The sequence below is a fragment of the Aplidium turbinatum genome, chromosome 4 (genome assembly GCF_918807975.1).
Source record: "Aplidium turbinatum chromosome 4, kaAplTurb1.1, whole genome shotgun sequence".
Taxonomy (NCBI): domain Eukaryota; kingdom Metazoa; phylum Chordata; class Ascidiacea; order Aplousobranchia; family Polyclinidae; genus Aplidium; species Aplidium turbinatum.
This window is the reverse complement of record NC_137475.1, coordinates 28231925-28253143: the sequence shown is the minus strand read 5'-3', so window position 1 is coordinate 28253143 and position 21219 is coordinate 28231925. Positions and strand designations below refer to the sequence as shown.

The 21219-nt window shown below is 38.5% G+C and overlaps 2 protein-coding genes across 2 annotated transcripts in view; one reads left to right on the top strand and one right to left on the bottom strand.

Annotated features, from left to right (window-relative positions):
* LOC145769032 (uncharacterized) overlaps window positions 1-8667 on the bottom strand; it is a 41205-nt gene extending 32538 nt beyond the window's left edge. The window contains exons 1-3 of the mRNA XM_082580630.1: window positions 8442-8667; window positions 6238-6321; window positions 1958-2052 (exon numbers count right to left, since the gene is read on the bottom strand). Of these exons, the coding sequence (XP_082436756.1) occupies window positions 1958-2052; window positions 6238-6321; window positions 8442-8498 (236 nt within the window). The 5' untranslated portion in view covers window positions 8499-8667. The remainder of the gene's footprint in view (window positions 1-1957; window positions 2053-6237; window positions 6322-8441) is intronic.
* A 10669-nt stretch (window positions 8668-19336) lies between these two features.
* On the top strand, window positions 19337-20500 carry LOC145769030 (protein FAM200C-like). Its single transcript, XM_082580628.1, has one exon. The coding sequence runs from the start codon at window positions 19337-19339 to the stop codon at window positions 20498-20500; it is 1164 nt and encodes a 387-aa protein (XP_082436754.1).
* The last annotated feature ends 719 nt before the right edge of the window (window positions 20501-21219 follow it).

Here is a 21219-nt window from a genome sequence, read left to right as displayed (position 1 = left end):
TAGTAGGCTATTCTGTGAAAACTTGAAATATATGATACGCCATCAAAAATATTCCAAAGGAGCTCAAAAGCTACCACTCGCCAAGCCCAAACCGTACAATAATAGCCTACCATAGATACGCTAGCCAAGCTGGCAACCTTGATTGTTGATTGTGTCCATAAAGTCAGTCGAGCGTGACGATAATTCCACGATTGCTGAGTTGCATATCTATATTTAAGATATCTATGTTTTAACTATTCAAAAGTACTAACTGATAAACATAAACATGAGTTGTTTTTTTTTGTAACATCTTCTTTTTTATTTTCCCTTCATACGGTATATATCTTCAATTTTTCTGAAGGTGTTGCGGCCGTGCCAAATTTCTTTCAACTCAATCACTTACTTCGGTCACAGCACGTTTTAACGTTCGCGTTTTGTCGCTTCTACCTTTTTCTCGACCTTTGCTATGTTGACGTGTATTGTTTTTGATATGATGGTCACAAATAAAACAACTCAACTGAACTGACATGACGAATTTTCATTTAATTGTTTAAACATTTTATTTCTATTTTCTCTGCACGATTTCAACGTTTAGCGACATTGAAGCGATGTAAAAACGGCAATGATAAATAGGCTACGATACCCGATAATTTTCTATTTTTTTCTGCACGACTTCAACATTTAATGACGTTAAAACGATGTAAAAACGGCAATGATAATTAGGCTACGACACCCGATAATTTTCAAAAAATCTCCGAATAAGAAACTCTCCGAAAAAGGCTGTCTCCGAATAGGGAACTCTCCGAATCGGACTCGCCGAAACGGGCCATTCCGCTACACAAAAGACAAATATACAACACAATTTAAAAAAATTGTCAAATTCTCAAAACTTAATTTGTCTGCTCCAATGCATTCACATCTAAATACTTGTGAACTATCATGTAAATAAATCAGCTAGGTTTACAAACTTGCATAATTTATTCAATAAAGCTTTTGTCACCACCAATGTGCATTCTTTAGTAGGCTATACTTTACTTTTTCTATATCATGTTAAGTTTTTGAGCTAGACCCATCACTCTGTGGGAGCAAGTCTTTTAGGCACAGACAGTTAGGCGCCGGTCAAATAGGCATGCACAGTGCACACTGTGGCGTCAGGATATTTAGGTGCAGAGCACTGTGGCGCCTGTTCATTTAGGACCTTAGATGTTATTCCTCACAACACCTAAATGAACGGGCACCACAGTGCTCCGCACCTAAATATCCTGACACCACAGTGTGTGCGCCTATTTGACCGGCGCCTAACTGTCTGTGCCTAAAAGACGTGGACCCCACTCTGTCTCATAACATACACAACTACGGCATTATATGATTTACATCTGCATTCATAATATCAATGCTGTAAGACAGTGTTACAAGCAATAGAAAGCAACTCAATGGTTTTTAAGCTACATATAGCATTTGGACATTAATGTCTTCTTCGTCAACAACTGGTTGATGTATAATGTTGGGATTACAAAATATTATATACAAGGTTTGAGGTCAGATTATGGAAGCCAGTTCCTCCCCGCCTAGCCTGCCGTTATCTTGAGCTCGGCTGTCCCACATACACGTTGCTGACCAAAATGGACACATTCCATACCATTTTATAGTCAACAGACGATTCAATTGTGCTAGTGAAATTACGACAACTCAATGAATCTTTTTTGTGTTTCCATAGCATATCTTTATTTAGATTAATTTACATACCGGTACTTCATTAGCCATGCCGAGTATAAATGTTTTAATAATGATGATTGTCTGTCATTGTCTATGGTTCAAGAAAATTACCATTTTACTTAAAATCACCAAAAATAATTGTACTATTAAAGTATAATAATGATTTATATAAATGGAAAAGATGCAGATGGTACTCAATATACATAGCATTACATAAAAACTGACATGCCTTCAAAACTTCTGCGCATTTAAACAACTGTACCTGCGTTTATCGATGAATGTTGGTGACATCTTTCCAAAAAGTTTTTTAGGAGGAAGAAGATTTTTTTCTATCAAATCAGGATACTTTGCACGAAGCTATAAAGTTCACAAAATTGGGCAAAAAACATCAATAGTACTATGAGAGTTATTGAATACACAATTACACAATACACATATTAAACAAAATATGAAAGGATGTTGTTACAAAAACAATAAAACTGAACTTACACATTTTGGCTTCATGCTTGAAGCTAAAAATACGGCGTTATACATTACATAACATTTAGCGCGCCAGTGCATCATCTAGCTAATGAGTCAAGTTACAATAGAATATTCAATTTGCAGCATATCAGATTGCTATTTACTTCTTGTCAGTAGGCGATTTTAATATTGATTCAGTTTATCATACGACTATTTTGGAGCCAAACCTTAACTACTTTGAGTGTAACTATTAAACTACCGGTATTATTAGTGCATATTGTTGGTTTTGAAAGGGCAGTGTATTTTTTATTGGATAGGTAAATAAATAGTACTAATAACAACTCAAAAACACTTAAAAAATTTTGCAAAAAGTTGATTATCAATTGATTGTGATGAAAAATGATAACGCAAATTTGCTTGACCAGTATGAACAGTGAACACATAGGCTTTATTGGCAATAGTCTGACACAGATAGCCAGCCAATGCCTTTCCTATTAACTTAATCTGGAAGTAACCCTGGAAGTAAATCGGAAAGTAAATGTGAGCTGGTGGTTGCATATGACAAAAAATGATCTTTAGTAGATTACTAGATTTAAATTGAAACAACTATTGCTCAACTATTGTTATGGTGTTTCTACTTGATGGGTTTGTTAGGCTACGAAACGCCATCTAAAATGTTGTAGAGAAATTGGAATCAAAAAGTAAAATATAATAGGAAGCGAACGCTGAACAGTTATAATATCCAATGTGGAAATAGTGACTTACTCTACACAAAAATTCTGACACGGTTTGATGGATAGCACTATTACTTCACCTCATGAGGCAAATCACCAATTAACAGAAAGCTATTGCTACCCGTGACCTTAAATGTTTGCTCTCAGTTGTATTTCACAGGGAAATTCTACACATGCAATTTGTGCAATAAAAATTAAAAACTTTTTCTGGTATATATATATTGAACAACAGTTGTTGGCTCAACAACGTAAGTCTGAAAGTATATATTATATGATATTATATACAGTCGTGGCCAAAAGTTTAAGACCAAACCGCAAATTTCGAGAAAATCAGTTCTCCACCCTATTTCTTGTCGTTTTCTCACTTGTTTCTTGCTAACTGTATATATGACAAAGTAATAAGCATTTATATTGTATTTTGCACCAAAATCTCAACTTTTTAATATTTGGTGTGTCCTCCTTTCGCTTTGATGACGGCCTTGATTCGCTTGGGCATAGCTACTTTCGATTAAATTGTTGCAAAGTTCTTCAGGAATTTCACGGATCCAGACTAATTTGATTGCTTCAAGTAGGAAGGAATACTCGAGGGATGTTTTTCAGCAACATTATTCTTGAGAAAAGTCCAAAAGTTTTCGATAGGGTTAAGATTGGGACTGTTCCCCGGCCACTGCAGAAGAGTAATTTTCTTAGCCCTAAAAAACTCTGTTACTATCTTTAAACGATGGCATAGGGCTCCATCTTGCACCAAAATTGTACACTCGTGCACTGACATGGGCATTATTGTGCAGTTGTAGCTTCTCTTTCATAAAGTTCAAGTATTTCTGGCCGTTCATCGTGGTTCCTGGTTTTAGAAAAATGAGTTTGGCTGTATCTTGGTCGAAATGGCTCCCCATATCATCACACCTGGTAGATGTTTCATCGTTTGCCGGGTATACTTTTCATCAAATTGTGTTCCTGAGGGTCGACGGACATTTCTTTTTCTTGCACCAAGCTGTTGGACACTTGATTCGTCCAAAAATTAAACTTTAGACCATTGGGCAGAAGTCTAGTCTTTGTGCTGCAATGCAAACAGGAGACTCTTCTTCTTCCTCGCTGGTGTAAGCCTCGATTTTCTCGCTGGTTTTCGTGACTTTAGACCAAATTCTATAACTAAACGGCAGCTAACAGTCCTCCTGCTGACTGGAATACCGGCTTCATTCAAATCGGCCCTGATTTGTTTGGCTGAACATATTGGAGACTTCACCACTTGCCTTTTCATGAAGATGTCAGATCTAGGAGTTGTTTTTCAAGGACAACCACTGCGTTTTGCATCAGCATAAGTTCCTGATTTCTTAAATTTCACAATTGCCTGATGCACAAAAGTTTTTCTAAATCCAAGCTGCTCACCAATTTGATGTTCTGTGTAGCCTTCCCTGCGGAGAACAACAATTTGACATCGCTGAACCTCCGAAAGGGAGCATATTTTACCCATTTTGGGCGGATAAGTAATACAAAAAAGTGATCTCTACTGGCTAATGTTCAATTGATATTTTCTAAATAATGACTGATTACATCAGATTTCGACCCAGAATAAAGATGATGCAATTTAAACAATATCTGATGCAGTATTATGGCGTAATACGAAAAACGTCATAAATCAAGTCTGGTCTTAAACTTTTGGCCACGACTGTACATTTTTTCAATTCCACAAGGTTTGTCACAGAAATCAAACTCGTGGTGATATGCAAAGTTAAACCCAATTTTTCAGGGGGAAAGAAAGATAATATATACCGGTATACATAGGCGTCGATTTTTTCTTAGAAGAGAGGAATTCTGGGTGGGCGAGAGTTTTCAAACAGATTTCATTCAATGTGTATGTTCGCAAATTCGCAATGGTTAGTCTTTCTCACAAAGACTGCGTTTAGCGTCGTTGCAGCAATTAAGCTTTAATAGATTTGATGTTTGCTTTCTTGCGCCGTGCGATCTTATGAGCGCTGCTAAACTAAACAACCCAGACAGCAAACCAACCGTTTTTTACATTGATTCAACATCTGCAGAACGTTGAATCAATGTAAAAAACGGTTGGTTTTCTGTCTGGGAAGCGCTGCTAAACTTTTATGTGTTCCTTTGCGACCTAAAAAGCGCGTGACTCATGACCTGTTATCTTTAAACTGGCGCCTTCGGATTTGCCGCAAAATGTTTTCCGAGGCCCACAAACAGCAGCTACAGTAACAAGTAGGCTAGGCCTACCATCAGGGTTAAGACGCATCCACTGGAATTCGTAAAAAAGCTTCCTTTGCAACGCACGACCTTCCCGAGCCGGAAGCTGATCCGGCAGCATGCTAACGTCAAATGGAGCAGGTAGAGATCCATGGCTCATGCTGTCTTCTACAACTACCGATGCATTGACTTCACCACTGTCCATCCTTGAAACACTGCTTTCTTCATCAATGTCATCGCCAAGTTCATTCGTGCTGGACGTGGCTGAAATGACAACATCGCACGGTGCCCCAATTTATACCCAGCAACAAGTTTGTGAGGAAAGATTTGTAAAAAGCGATTGTTTCAGTACGTCTTTAGTTTGTATCGGTTATTTTATTGTCATGTTCATTATGATGTCATATTCATATTCCCTTACGCTGACCCAGAACTGAAGTTTGATTGTGGCGTAACGAAAGGAGACCATTCGGGGAAAAGATCAAACGTGGCTTTCTCTCACCAGGAATTGCCAGCGTTTGGCAGTTGCCGGAGAAACAACAATGCAGTGAGTACCGAAAATGGTTTGCAGATGCTGATTTTCGTTTCTAACCGCGACGATATTCAATATGAAAATAGAGGAAACGTACGACATGTCCTTTTAGAAGAGAGGATTGCGGTAAATGCGCGCATCCGATTTAGCGTTTCAAGTACAGACACATTTGTCAGCGCAATTTCGATTACCACGAAAAGCTAGGGCACGCAGATTTTAATTGTCTTCACTTTCTGCTCTAGACAGGTTTTCAACATGCGGCGTCCCAAGAGAGAGAGAGATGAGTTCGGCGGTTTTACAGTGTATTGGCTTGATATCAAATCGTGCCTAAACGCATTTTTTTCAACGCAGCGTTGTTGCGGAATTGCTTTGTTCTGTCATAGACCTAGCGAGAGACATAGCGCAAAACAAGAAGTTGCGCTGCAGTTGGTTGGATAATTCAGCGTTTAACATAAACGGAAATAATTGTAACAAACTCTTCATAAGTGTCATGAAGACAGGGTGGGCGCAACATATTTCGCCCACCCTCGTTTCACGGCAGGGTGGGCGCCGCCCACCCGGCCCACCCTATTTCGACGCCTATGCCGGTATATAATACTTGTCATTTTGATAACATACCATGTCATGCATTTCTTTAAATTCACTGTATCTGTGTTTAACTGTCCAAATAAAACCTCCATGATGGACTTCAATTGAATACTCCTGAAAAGTAAATCGACAACTGTAATAATCACATTTGTATCATCACAACATAATTCCCAAGCACTTCTTACAAACCATGCTGCTTTTACATTGACAACTTTCCAGCAGGAGATGGACATTGGACAGTTCAAAAAAGTGCAAGTTTAGCTAAGTTAAGAATTGAGATAGCCTGGTTAAGGAGTTGCAAGAATAAGTGGTGGGTTGCGAATTTTTCACCTACCTACTTTGTAGCCTAAATTAATGAAAGTCATTCCTTTAACAAGCTAATAGCCTAAGTAGTTTAGTGACATTTATTTCACGATGGTGTTGGAGATCGAAATTTGAAAACTGTCTAACATTAAAAAAATTACCAATAACTGATATATGAACTAAACTTACATTCTTATTGTGCTGAATTATGATATTTATTGTCATAGAACTCATATTTGTACTCTGGCCCTTCATTCACATTTTTTTCTAATTAGGCTTACACAAAGTTGCCTCAAACTTTTTCAGTCAGTATTAACTACCATCTTTTAAGACTTGTAGAAATGGCAATGCTCTCAGACTAAAATTCATTTGTACACAATTATTCGACTAACAACCAACATTCAATACAAAAAGGCTCCTTCGACATAGTTATGTCAAAGATTAGCAACAATAGCCAAGGGATGTTTGGAACAAACTTTCTATCATGTTTGCAAAACGGTTCCACCCCAGTATTACCAGTCCAAAAGTTACCAGGGTTGGAAAATAATTTATCTATTAATTGCATAATGTGCCAGTACCGTACCTGAAATGCATCAAACCGACAAATGATAATTCTTTTCTATTTAACAATCACAAATAGACAATGAGCAGCACTGAAAATGTTTTGATAGGGTTTTAGTTGCTGCATGTTGTTTAATTACTTCTCCATTCAACTTGACAATTGCCTACATTAAATTCAAAGGCAGTGCAAGCCTATTTATATATTATGTGGTCAGTAAAATTATACTGCAAAATTAGCAAAATTTTTATACACATTGCAACTAGGGGTGTTCAATTTCGATTATTTTAATATTCGAAATTCAATTTATTTTCGATTTCCGAATTTCGATTTCGAATATCACAACTATTCACCACACTGCAAAATGTGATTTCATTGAAAGAAGCGCCATGAAAATTCGCTAGAAAACACGAAAAAACGCCATGAAAATTTGAGAAAAAAGAACACAAAATAACGTCTACAGCTCCAGGCCCATGTTGGTGTTTAAGAACACAAGCTGATCGACATGGTCAGTGGTCACCCGTCAGTCGGGATCTCAGCTTCGTGATGGTCAGGCCAGCTTTTGAAAACGATCGCTCCGCTGGAGCCGAGGTCGTTGGGATCACAAACACCTTCGCGGCTAGCTTTTACAGAGATTGAGCTGATTTCATCATCATCACTGTTGTTGGAGTCTTCCGTCTGGACCCTGCCCATGGAGAAGAGTTCCGTCAGAGTGGTCTGGCGTCTTCGCTCATCGCCTGATGGCGTCGCCTGTGTTGGCTCAACGTCGAGGCTATCGGAATCGGAAGAACTGACACCTTCCGTTGGCTGCACGCGCGTGGAAGACAACGACGTTGCGCACGACTTTCCTCAACGCACGTGTGCAGGACTGGCCGTTGGACCCGCGAGAGCGTGTGATAGTCACGTGATCGACGATGCGCATGCGTCGAAGTCTTTTTTCGGTTGCAAAATGCGACAAGACAGATTTCGCGTCACTCGCGTTACTTTCAACCGCGTTCAGCCGAAAGGGCAGCTATAATTTTGAATATGTCCGATACGAAAACGAATTTCGAATATCACCTTATTCGAAATCGAATTGAAAATCGAAATTGAACACCCGTAATTGCAACACAGCACAGCTTGAAACTTTTTATTAATTTGATAAGTCAAAAAGGCTTGTTCATTAGTAATACAATTTCAGCAATGAATGTGGGTTCACAACATTCTGATGTGCCCAATTTGGTGCAAGGTAATTGACCACAGTCGGCTATTTGACGTAAATTCAATTTCATCTATGGCTCAAAGACGACGCATGATGATAATGGTAAAATTTCACACAATTATCAATCGTTTACGATACGGTAAGCCTTAATATATATTAATACATACTTACTGTGAAATCTTGAGCTTGGTTTGCTTCTACAATATATACCAGTGACTCTGACATCATGTTTATGCATTATAAATTGTATGTCTCAAGATTTAAAGCTTGTTTGCGCTCATTTATTAAAATAAAAATGGAAAATGTTTGAAATTTTCAAAGCCACCGCCAATATAGAATATAGATCCATATGAATTCAGAACTTCTTTGGTTTTTAAGTAATTACAAAATATCTACGTCAAACAATAATTCTGAAAAGAAAAATACAGTAAGTTAGACATCCTTATTATTTAGGAAGTGGCTATGCTGTTGTTGCTTTTGCGCGCTTGCTGTTTTTTTTTTCTTTTTTCACCTTCTCTTTCAAAGCAAAAGATGGAAGAACAAATGAAAAAACTGCATACAGTCAAACTTCGATACTATGCCACCTTTTGGGACCGCGAGAAAGTGGCATAGTATCGAGAGTTTGTAAAAACAGCCATGTGACATGACAATGTAATGCCACGTTATGTTGTACGATTATAATTGTACGAGGAAATCCAATCTGAGCCAGGCGATGTTAAATTTGCTCGAGATCTGGGAAGCGCTGCCTTCCGAGAAAGATGCACGAGAACGAGACTGGTGGGTCTTTCACACTGGATGAGTTGCAAAGGAGATGTTGCTCCGCGAGGAGCTGATTGAAAGCAAAGATGATGAGATAACTGTTGAGGAGGAAATCGTTTCGTTCGAGGAAGCCCAGTGGGCATGGAGCACTGTCCGGAAGTTTTTGCAGCAGAGAAGCAGGAAGCCCAGTGTGATGCAAGCATGCGATCGGCTAGACCAGGCGTCACCAAACTTCTTTCTCTGAGGGCCGGATTGCTGCGAGATTAACAGCTGCGGGCCGGGTGCAAATTGCGAAAAGATAAACGACTATTTAGAATCTCCAATGACTTGAATTGAGCACAATAAATAACTAAGCCAGCGGTGGAATAGCAAAGTTGTGATGGAAATCGAAAGGTTGCTGGAAAAGTTATCCCCTGCTGTGATATACTACAGGGCATCGTGCTGTAGAAAAAACATTACACCTTTCCAAGTTTGGCCTAGGCTGTCCCCATTTGTGGTGGCCTAGCCGAATGATAAACAGCAAGGTCAGTCCTTTACAAAAAGTTTGGTAACTTTTTTCCTCAACAGTTGTAGTGTAGCTGTTATTTCCGCAGCACGTGGCGGGCCGGATGAATCAGTTTGCGGGCCGGTTTCGGCCTGCGGGCCGTAGTTTGGTGACCTCTGGGCTAGACAAGGTGTACAAAATCCGCCGAAAGAACGTGCGCCAGCTGACGATCCCTCACAGTTTTGAGCTGAGCTACAGTAGATAACTTGAGAGAACACATTACATGCACATACATATACTTTTTCCGTTTTACAGCCGTTTAATCGTTTCGTTTGTAGCGTTTGTTGTTTCGTTAATACAGTAATTCTGTACTTTCATGTGGCATACTAGCGAGGGTAAGGGATGGCATAGTAAATATATTTTCCATTGAATTTAGTTGGTGATGATCAAAAGTGGTATAGTAGCGAGAGTGACATAATAGCAAGGTGGCATAGCATAGTATCGAAGTTTGACTGTATTACTGTATTGACGAAATAACAAACGCTACAAACGAAACGATTAAACGGCTGTAAAACGGCAAAAGTATATGTATGTGCAAAGCACATTGTGCATTTAATGTGAGGAATCGTCAGCTGGCGCACGTTCTTTCCGCGGATTTCATGCACCTCGTCGTCTAGCCGATCGCATGCTTGCATCATACTGGGTTTCCTGCTACTCTGCTGCATGAACTTCCGGACAGTGCTGCGTGAACTTCCAGACAGTGCTCCATGCCCACTGGGCTTCCTCGAACGAAACAATTTCCTCCTCAACAGTTATCTCATCATCTTCGCTTTCAATCGGCTCCTCGCGGAGCAACATCTCCTTTGCAATCTCATCTAGTGTAAAAGACCCACCAGTCTCGACGCGCTCATCAGCTTCAAGAAAGTCAGAAAGCTCGATCTCCTCGTTCTCGTGCATCTTCCTCGGAAGGCAGCGCTTCCCAGGTCTCGAGCAAATTTAACATCGCCTTGCTCAGATTGGATTTCCTCGTACAATTATAATCGTACAACACAACGTGGCATTACATTGTCATGTCACATGGCTGTTTTTACAAACTCTCGATACTATTACTATGCCACTTTCTCGCGGTCCCAAAGGGTAGCATAGTATCGAGGGTCTGCTACTATTTGGCGAGTCCGATTTGGCGAGTCCGATTCGGCGAGTCCGATTCGACTAGTCCGATTCGGCGAGTTCCCTATTCGGCGAGAGCCCTTTTCGGCGAGTGCCCTATTCGGCGAGTTTTTGAAATTTTTGAATGGAAATTATCGGGTACCGTAGCCTAATTATAATTGCCGTTTTTACATCGTTTTAACGTCGCTAAACGTTGAAATCGTGCAGAAAGGAATAAAAGGAAAATGTTTGAACTATTAAATTAAAATTCTTCATGTCAGTTCAGTTGTTTTTATTTCTGACCATCATATGAAAAACAATACACGTCAACATAGCAAAGGTAGACGCGACAAAACGCGAACGTTTAAACGTGCTTGAATTCGTCATGTCAGTTCAGTTGTTTTTATTTCTGATCATGATATCAAAAACAATACACGTCAACATAGCAAAGGTGTAGAAAAAGGTAGAAGCGACAAAACGCGAACGTTAAAACGTGCTTGTGACCGAAGTAAGTTATTGAGTTGAAAGAAATTTGGCACGGTCGCAACACTTTCAGAAAAATTTAAGATATGAAGGGAAAATAAAACAAAGAAAATGTTACAAAAAAAAAAAAAAAATAGATCATGTTTATGTCTATAAGTTAGTACTTTTGAATAGTTAAAAAGATTAGTTTGGACCAACAAATGTGTGGCCTACAGCTTGGATTGAAAGGAAGTTATCGGGTACCGTAGCCTAGTTATCCCAACCAGCAAAAATTTGTTCCAAGAACACAGTTCATTTTTACATTGTAGTAACAGAATGAAAAGGCTAAACAAATGTGTGGCCTATCGTGTTAACGTCGCTAAACGTTGAAATCGTGTAGAAAAGGGAGCTTTTGCTGACTAGGATACTTTGAAACTGAGAAACATTCACAGAAGCCCTACGCTTTGTTCCAAGAACCCATTTAGCATAACATTTCATTTGTGCATTGATTCAACGTCTGAATACATTATCTTAAAAATGCAACGTATTGTAGGGCTTCTGTGAATGTTTCTCAGTTTCAACGTATCCTAGTCAGCAAAAGCACCCTTTTCTACACGATTTCAACGTTTAGCGACGTTAAAACGATAGGCCACACACTTGGTTAGCCTTTTCATTCTGTTACTACAATGTAAAAATGAACTGTTAGGCTAACTGGGTTTTTGGAACAAATTTTTGCTGGTCGGGATAACTAGGCTACGGTAGCCTACCCGATAATTTCCTTTCAATCTAAGCTGTAGGAGTGTAGGTCACACATTTGTTGATCCAAACTAATCATTTTAACCATAGGCGCCTAAGCCGTGGGGACCAGGCCCCCACGCATATTTCCGCGTGGGAGCAACTTTTTATGCGGCATTGATACATAAAACAATAGATGAACTAGCGATCGGCAGCAGGAAAACATTTTTAAATGCAAACCGCAACAGCTTCGCAGTAAATAATCACTAAAACGAGTAGCGATGCTACAATCCCACCCCAGACAAAAAAATCTGTCATTTTTACGTTGATTTAACGTCTGCAGACGTAAAATCAATGTAAAAATGACTGATTTTGCTGCCTGTGACATAGCAAAAATCTACCATTTTGCGTCGATTCAATGTCATCAGATGTTGAATGCACCCAAAAACAACATAATTTGCTACGTTGACGCAGCGTGCGTTTAACTTAATGCGCTAGCAAACAGCCTCGCTGTCGCTTTCGGAAGTCGAAACCTCTGCAGAGAATTGTCGCGGCAGTGAATCGGTTGCTGTGAAAATGAACTTGAAGTCTCGGCCCGAGGTTACCATTAACCAACGTAACAAGGGCTGGTACAAACCGCACTGCCCACAGTCGCACAAGCGGCATAATCAACACAACAAGGGACCCAACTGCATGGCGCACACACGTCCGTTGCCATGGAAACCCGATCAAAGGCGGGGAATATGCGCATCTTTTGTTTCATCTGCAACACGAAAACGGGCGTATTACAGCGAATTGGAACTTGAAAGCTGGTCAGCCATAAGTTGCGATATTGTAGTGAAAAGGGAGCAATGTCAAGTCGAAAACTTAATCAAACGTCTCTCTGTAACTATTTTTCAAGGGCTGTTTACGGATGTCAGCAACTTTTAAATTTATTAAAGGTGACGTGCTGTTGAATTGATGTAAACATGAATGATTTTGCTTTCAACAGGTATATTTTCAAGCATATGATCAAGTTAGTATTTTCATTCCATTTACAGTATACTTTTTAGTAAACCTTTTCGTCTCTTGTTTCATGCTAATAAATCTAGTTCGTTGCTAAACTTTATGTTGTGCTTTGCTTAAAGAGTCGCAGTCCATCAACCGCTAGCCAACGCAGACGCATAGCATGTGTTTTGGTCGAGCTTTGTTTATAATAATTAACGGCAGGTCGAACGTAGCGATAACTCCGAGTGTGGCAATAAAAGCAATCCTAGTGTGACGACATAATTACGTCATCCATCTGCGTGACATTTCACTGAATTTACGTTGCTGCTGATGAAACACGTTTTCGCCCCCACGGCCAAAAAAATAGTTAGGCGCCTATGATTTTAACTATTCAAAAGTACTAACTTATAGACATAAACATTATTTTTTTTCTAACATTTTCTTTGTTTTATTTTTCCTTCATATCTTAAATTTTTCTGAAGGTGATGCAACCTTGCCAAATTTCTTTCAACTCAACAACTTACTTCGGTCACAAGCACGTTTTAACGTTCGCGTTTTGTCGCTTCTACCTTTGCTATGTTGACGTGTATTGTTTTTGATATGATGGTCAAAAATATAAATAACTGAACTGACATGACGAATTTTAATTTAATAGTTCAAACATTTTCTTTTTATTCCTTTCTGCACGATTTCAACGTTTAGCGACGTTAAAACGATGTAAAAATGGCAATTGTAATTAGGCTACGGTACCCGATAATTTCCTTTTAAAAATTTCAAAAACTCGCCGAATAGGGCACTCGCCGAAAATGGCTCTCGCCAAATAGGAAACTCGCCGAATCGGACTAGTCGAATCGGACTCGCCGAATCGGACTCGCCGAAACGGGCCATTCCGAGTATCGAAGCTTGACTGTACAGTACTGTACTCTCATGTGGCATACTAGCGAGAGTAAGGGATGGCATAGTAAATACATTTTCTATTGAATTTAGTTGGTGATGATCAAAAGCGGTATAGTAGCGAGAGTGGCATAATAGCAAGGTGGCATAGTATCGAAGTTTGACTGTACATATATAACTTCTAAATTCAACTGTTTTTGCCAAGTGAATCAGTGGTACGTGCGATCTTTGTCTGGCTCGTACTCCCAAGAATATGAGTTCGATACTACCAGGAGGTGATTTTTTTAAACTAAATTCTAACCCGAAATGACTCAATCGTTAGGCTACGTATTTTTGTGGCCGTTTAGTTTAGTTTGTTTTTTGTTCTGACCATTACAACGAAAAAATAGTATATGACAAACATAGATGTTTAGAAAAAGGTAGAAGCGACAAAACACGGACGTTATAACGTGCGTGATACAAAAGCAGGACAATCAGTTTAAAATATGGCACGGTCGCAACACCTTAATAAAATTTTAATAAGTTTAGAAAAAAGAGAAAAAAAAGGCTAGTGAGTTTTTTTTCTTTAACAATTAATCTTAGTAAAGAAAAATTCTAAATTTACAAAACTTTTATTAAAAGGGTACTAAAGGAAAAACCTGACTTGGCGATTTTCCACGTTCTTTGTGTTTAACATGCTACCATAAAACAATTTTCAATAAAATTTTGCCCCATTGCGGTCTGACCACCATTGTGCGCGTGCTTTTGTCAGAGCTTTCAAAATGAGATTGGGCCTGAGCAACGAAGCGTGCGACTGTACAGTCTACGTAACAAAAGACTTGCAATCAACCGATCACGCAATAATTGTTACTGCGGGCGATTTGACTGTAGGCTATGTATGTATGTACATCAAAACAGCGCATTTCAACATCAAAACAGCAGACAGTTTGCTCAAAACATCAAATGTGGTAACGTGGCTTTTGTTACTGCTGTCTTTTATTACGTATTCTCGAGCAGTGTTTGCACGTTTTGGTCATTTTGAAAAAAATGAAAATAAATGAAACACTGGACTTTGGGCCTTGCCAGCGCCATTGAAAACAATTTTTTTTGGGTAATTGTTTTTGAAATGTATTCTTGAATGTTCAGTTTACTCATTTTAATGCTTAATTCCGGTTTGAAATTTTCATTTAGTATGCCTTTAAAGTGTTGCGACCGTGCCATATTTTAAACTGATTGTCCTGCTTTGGTATCACGCACGTTATAACGTCCCATTTTGTCGCTTCTACCTTTTTCTAGGCCTCTGCTATGTTTGTCATATAGCCTACTGTTTTTTCGCTGTGATGGTCAGAACTAAATTAAACTGAACGGCCACAAAATGCGTAGCCTAACGATTGAGTCACTTCGGGTTAGAATTTAATTTAAAAATAAGAAAGTGGCTATTTTTCCACAATCAGGTGTTGCCAGAGTTAGGATTAAAGTTAGGAAGGGTTAAGGTATGGGTTAGAGTCAGGCCTGGATTTAGGGGGGGGCAGAGGGTGCAGGTACCCTGGGCCTCCCAAATTTTAAAGGGCCCCCTACGTGGAAAAAATGTGATTTTGTGTTTTTTTTTTCTTTCAGCCTTTGAAGTTTTCTGCAAAATGCTGTGCAGTGCTGGATTAATGCTATTGCAGTTGTAGAGGTAGTTTTTGGAGCCAACGGCGCGAAAAAATTTTTTGCACAGAGGCCCCCCATCAGCTAAATCCGGCCCTGGTTAGAGTTAGGAATAAGATTAGGGTTTTGATCTTCCCAGGACTACGATATAAAAAATTTCCAAAATACAAGTTTTTGTTTTCAACAGCTTTAAAGTGCCCCTGACAGGTTGGACCCAAGTATAGTAACTTTTCTAAGCATTTCCTAGCGCAGAACTATGCTTAGCGAACATTTTAATCTTAACCTCGAAGCTCGACTGGTTAGGGCAAAATTTATACAAAACGACTGCTCCGCAGCGCCACCACAGGCAAAACTCCATATTTTACTGCTCTGGGACGACTTTGGTGGTGTTATGTCATCCTGGGTGGGCGTCGTTAGCGACGTATGAAACAAATGCTTTCTAGATGTAATTGGTGGATTACAGTTTGGTCGGAGTTGGTACAAGCAGTTGCTTTTTCAAAGATTTATTGTTTTTTGCAGTTTAATAAAACTGTACTGGATGCGTTCCTACAAAATCTAAAATGAAGAAATCGTACAAATCATCACTCATATTCACTAACTTATTCATACATAAATAAAAGTTCTCTCTTTCTCTCTCATAATGTGCCTTCAGTTGGCCATTGAAATCCGGTGTAACGGCCATCTGGACTTGAAAATTGTTTCGGATTCGTCAATGCATGACGACAGCACAATCCGATTGTTGCTCCCGAGAGCATCACCTTGTAGTAATGTAGTAAGTAGTATTCACTCCAATCTAATTCATGCCTGTAAGCGACTAATTACCGATACTGCCTGCAAGGAAATAAAATTACTTAGAACTTTTAGTGTGCATTCTTTAGCGTTTAGGGTATTTTTAGCGTAATGTAGCATCCTTACTCGTTTGATAGGTCTCCGTTTTCTCCTTTCGGTTTATTGCTTTTTCGCCAGTTCTTCCTGCTCCTCATAAAAAGAAGTTCTCAGAACTGCAGGATGTAAGTGTGCCTCAAAATCGGTTAAATTGGTAACACAGGTAGGTGCGTCTTTCTTCAAAAGTTCTTTCGTCTGTGGCACTTCATAGCAACATAGGCTACACATTCATTGGGCTGGGGCATAGACTCGCACTTGTGGCAAACGCACCACCTAAAGTTCCCAGCACGCCACTCATTGCTGGGAAGATCCAAATCGGGTTAGTGGTGAACAAAATCATCTCCAGTGAAGTGAAGAGAACATATACGACTAGTTTTGTATGGTCCATCCACTTTCGAACACTTGAAGAAAATTCCAAAACAAAGCTTCGTTCCTAAACTTTTCATCAAATTTTCCTATAATTCAACTGATGATCCACTGGGATGCACGGTGTGACAAAACATTTTAAATAAAGTAAACAATATCACACCAAATCAGAAGAATCGGTTTATTTAAATACAGAGCTTTCGCCACACAAGTGTGGCTTCATCAGTATAAACTGCAACAATAATAAAGAATGATATACTATTAAGATGGTTATAAAATTTAATGAAAGTGTTAAAAAAGTAGATAATATAGTAAAGAAATAGAAAAGATCAAATATTATACATAACTATAAGACTTTAGGTCAATACACTAGATAATAAGATGATAATTAACATGTAAAAATTCAAATCTATTAAAATTGTAATTGGAGAGAACTTTTAACTATAAAACTAGTTTCTACGTATTGTAGCTCCTATCATTTGTCTGACTTGTCTGACTTCTAACGATGACATAGCCTACACTATTTATTATCGTGATAGCAAGGGATGAAAACAAACTGAACTGCTAATTCAAAGAATGTTGAGATGCAAACAAACTGAACCGCTAATTTAAACAGAACTAAATTCTAAGAATGTTGAGATGCAATGACATTGGCATAGCAACGATAGGTTAAAAGTAAAAATGCATTTCAATAATGATGTCATAATGAAAATTTTATATAAGAAATGAATTAAAAATGAACAAGGGAGTAGTAAAGAAAAAAACGTATTGAAATGTTTAAATCAATTACTGAAAGAAAAGAACATCTAAATCTAAAACGAGAGAATTAGGATTCTTATTCTAATTCTAATTCCTAATTCTAATTCCTAATCCTAATTCTCTCGTTTTAGATTTAGATGTTCTTTTCTTTCAGTAATTGATTTAAACATTTCAATACGTTTTTTTCTTTACTACTCCCTTGTTCATTTTTAATTCATTTCTTATATAAAATTTTCATTATGACATCATTATTGAAATGCATTTTTACTTTTAACCTATCGTTGCTATGCCAATGTCATTGCATCTCAACATTCTTAGAATTTAGTTCTGTTTAAATTAGCGGTTCAGTTTGTTTGCATCTCAACATTCTTTGAATTAGCAGTTCAGTTTGTTTTCATCCCTTGCTATCACGATAATAAATAGTGTAGGCTATGTCATCGTTAGAAGTCAGACAAGTCAGACAAATGATAGGAGCTACAATACGTAGAAACTAGTTTTATAGTTAAAAGTTCTCTCCAATTACAATTTTAATAGATTTGAATTTTTACATGTTAATTATCATCTTATTATCTAGTGTATTGACCTAAAGTCTTATAGTTATGTATAATATTTGATCTTTTCTATTTCTTTACTATATTATCTACTTTTTTAACACTTTCATTAAATTTTATAACCATCTTAATAGTATATCATTCTTTATTATTGTTGCAGTTTATACTGATGAAGCCACACTTGTGTGGCGAAAGCTCTGTATTTAAATAAACCGATTCTTCTGATTTGGTGTGATATTGTTTACTTTACTTGAAGAAAACTTTGACTATTTTCTTCTCAGCACTTTGTTTTGTTTGAAAGCATGAAAAGATAGCACACGTCTTTGTCACTGACACTGCCACATAAACAGCAATTTGCAGGCATTACCTCTAGCATTAATTAAGCAGGGGTCGGCAAACTGCGAACCAAATGCGACCCGCGGACAAACTTTTTGCGGCCCTCGAACGATCTTACTTTTAGTGCATAAACTAAACTTTCATCATTATCTACGCATGAATTTATTTTATATCATAACAAAAAGCCCTTTAACATGTGTCCCGACATTACTCGGTAACTCCCATGTACGCTACAAAATCTATCAAAATTATGGTCTGACATTACTCAAAATTATGTACCCCACTGTCAAGGAATGACGCAAGCGAAAGCACTCATTGATTATATATGTGTAATTATGACGTAACAGAAGCGAAACTGATTTATGCAGTAATTTTCCACGATTCAGTTCCAATTGCCAACTTTTATAAAGAAAATGTCCATAAATCCACCTATCCTCATCTGTATGACAATGCAAAACGTGTAATGTGCATGTTTGGAAGCACATATTGCTGTGAGAAGCTTTTTTCAAAAATGAATTACGCAAAGAATAAACTTTGCACTCGCCTGTCAGATCGTCATTTGAATGACGTATTGCAAATATCATCAACAAAGTTGCCAGTTGATTTAAACACCTTGGCCATGACACAGAAACAACATCATCCTTCACATTGATAAATGATAAGTAAATAAAAACAATGCATTGCGTTCCTACGTGTTTGATAATAAATATGAAACGGCAACAAACACGTCTCATTGTGCAATAGACACAGAAATAGGAGTTGCAGGTGCGCCATGATTTTAAGGATAATGTGGCGATTGTTTATAGTGCAGTGTTTCTCAACCCCGAGTCCGCGGACTCAAATGAGTCCGCGGAAGGGCCTGGATGAGTCCACGAGCACAGTTGCTTTTGATAGTAGTCAGTTCATATTGTATTACAAATAAAACGTAAAATGCTCCTATTTCACCAACTTTATCTTTGTGATGTCATAATAAATTGGCTAAAATTCCAAAACTGACTGTGTTACCGGTGAGAACACAGTCAGTTTTAGATTAGATGCCTGGTGAACAGTCTCAGACAGAATTACTTAAAATGGCTAAAAGAAAACAAGTTTTTGCATATAATGATGAATACTTGAAGCTTGGATTTACTTCGATTGAGGTGAATGGCGAAGTGAGGCCGCAGTGTGTGTTGTGCTTAACAGTCTTAGCTCACAGCTCTTTAAAGGACACGAAACTTCATCGGCACCTGGAATCAAACCATGGAAATTTTGTTAACAAATCTCTTGAAGTATTTAAAGAAAAAGAGCATCAGGTGAAGCGAAGTCGCATTGATCGCCCAACTGCTTGGGGAGGAATAGTATATTCTCACAGTCATGCAGTGCGTGCTTCTTTTGCGGTTGCATGGAAAATCGCTTGTGCAAAAGCACCTCACACAGCTGGAGAAAATTTGATTAAACCAGCATCTGTTGAAATGGCCAGGATAATGTGTGGTGATGCTGTTGCTAACAAACTGGAAATGGTTCCTTTGTCAAACGACACCATGAAGCAGCGTATCGAAGAACTCTCAAGAAATGTTCTGCATCAAACAATCGCTGCCATAAGATGCTGTGAAAGATTTAGTTTGCAACTGGATGAGACAACCGATATTGGAAGTGATGCACAGCTCATGGTGTTTGTGCGATATTTTGACACAAATGATTTCGTTAAGCAGTTTCTGTTTTGCCGTCCACTTGCTAAAAATACCACAGGAGAAGAAATATTCAAGAAAGTGGATAACTTCTTTGAAGAACATCAGCTTGAGTGGTCTAATTGCGTGTCAGTTTGTGCTGATGGTGCTCCAGCCATGATGGGAAGTAAGAAAGGCTTCATGAGTTTTGTGAAAAAGAAAAACAATAACATTTCGGTTGTTCATTGTCTTCTCCACAGAGAAAATTTGGCAACAAAAGAAATACAAGAAAATCTTGCCATAGTTTTCAAAGAGGTTGTATCTGTGGTGAATTATATTAAATCTCGTCCTTTGAACACTCGCTTATTTTGTGCTTTGTGTGACGAAATGGGAGCGGAACTCAGTGGGCTTCTGTTCCATTCAACTCTTTGTTGGTTGTCACGAGGAAAGGTGCTTGAGAGAGTGGCTACTCTTAAAGAGGAAACCCATGCTTTTTTAAAAGAGCAAAATTATGAATTGCTGATCGCTTTCGTGATGATGAATGGATTGCGAAGTTGCTATTTTTGGCCGATGTTTTCAGCCATGTAAACCAACTGAATAGTTCTATGCAAGGAAAAGAGAAATTATTTTTTGATGTTTTGGAAAGTATTGATGCATTCAAACGTAAAATAAAGCTGTGGATGCATCGAATGAAAAATGGGAGGTTAGCTGATTTGTGGAAGAGAATAATATCAATTTGGGCGTCATTCTTCCCATCTTTGTTGAGCACCTCACTTCTTTCTGAACTGGATCGTTATATTCCTTCCAACGATTATTGCAGGATCTTTAATTGGGTTCGGAATCCTTTTCAGGTGTCAGCGCTAGAACTTCATTCAGATATGGACTGCATTGCTGAACAGTTGCTTGAATTGCAAAGCCGACGGATGTGGAAAAACAAGTTTAAAAAGGCTTCTTTGACTCAATTTTGGGCAAATGTGCAGTCGACGGAGCCTAGTCTCAGATCTTTGCAAGCAAGCTGCAACAGCTCAGCTCTTTTGCCATTTCCAACCACATAGGCTACTTGTGTGAATCTGGCTTTTCAACTCTGACGATGATCAAAACGAAGTATCGCAATAGACTTCAACTGGAAGATGACATCAGATGTGCACTGACAACCATAATTCCGGAATTCGATAAACTTGTCAAGCAAGTTCAAGGACAAGGCTCTCATTGAGTGTGTGTTAAGTGAAACACAGTGCTTGCTTTTTTCGTTGATACCGTATTAAACTCTCTTGGATAGAAATCAAAAAACCTATTTTTCGTTAATA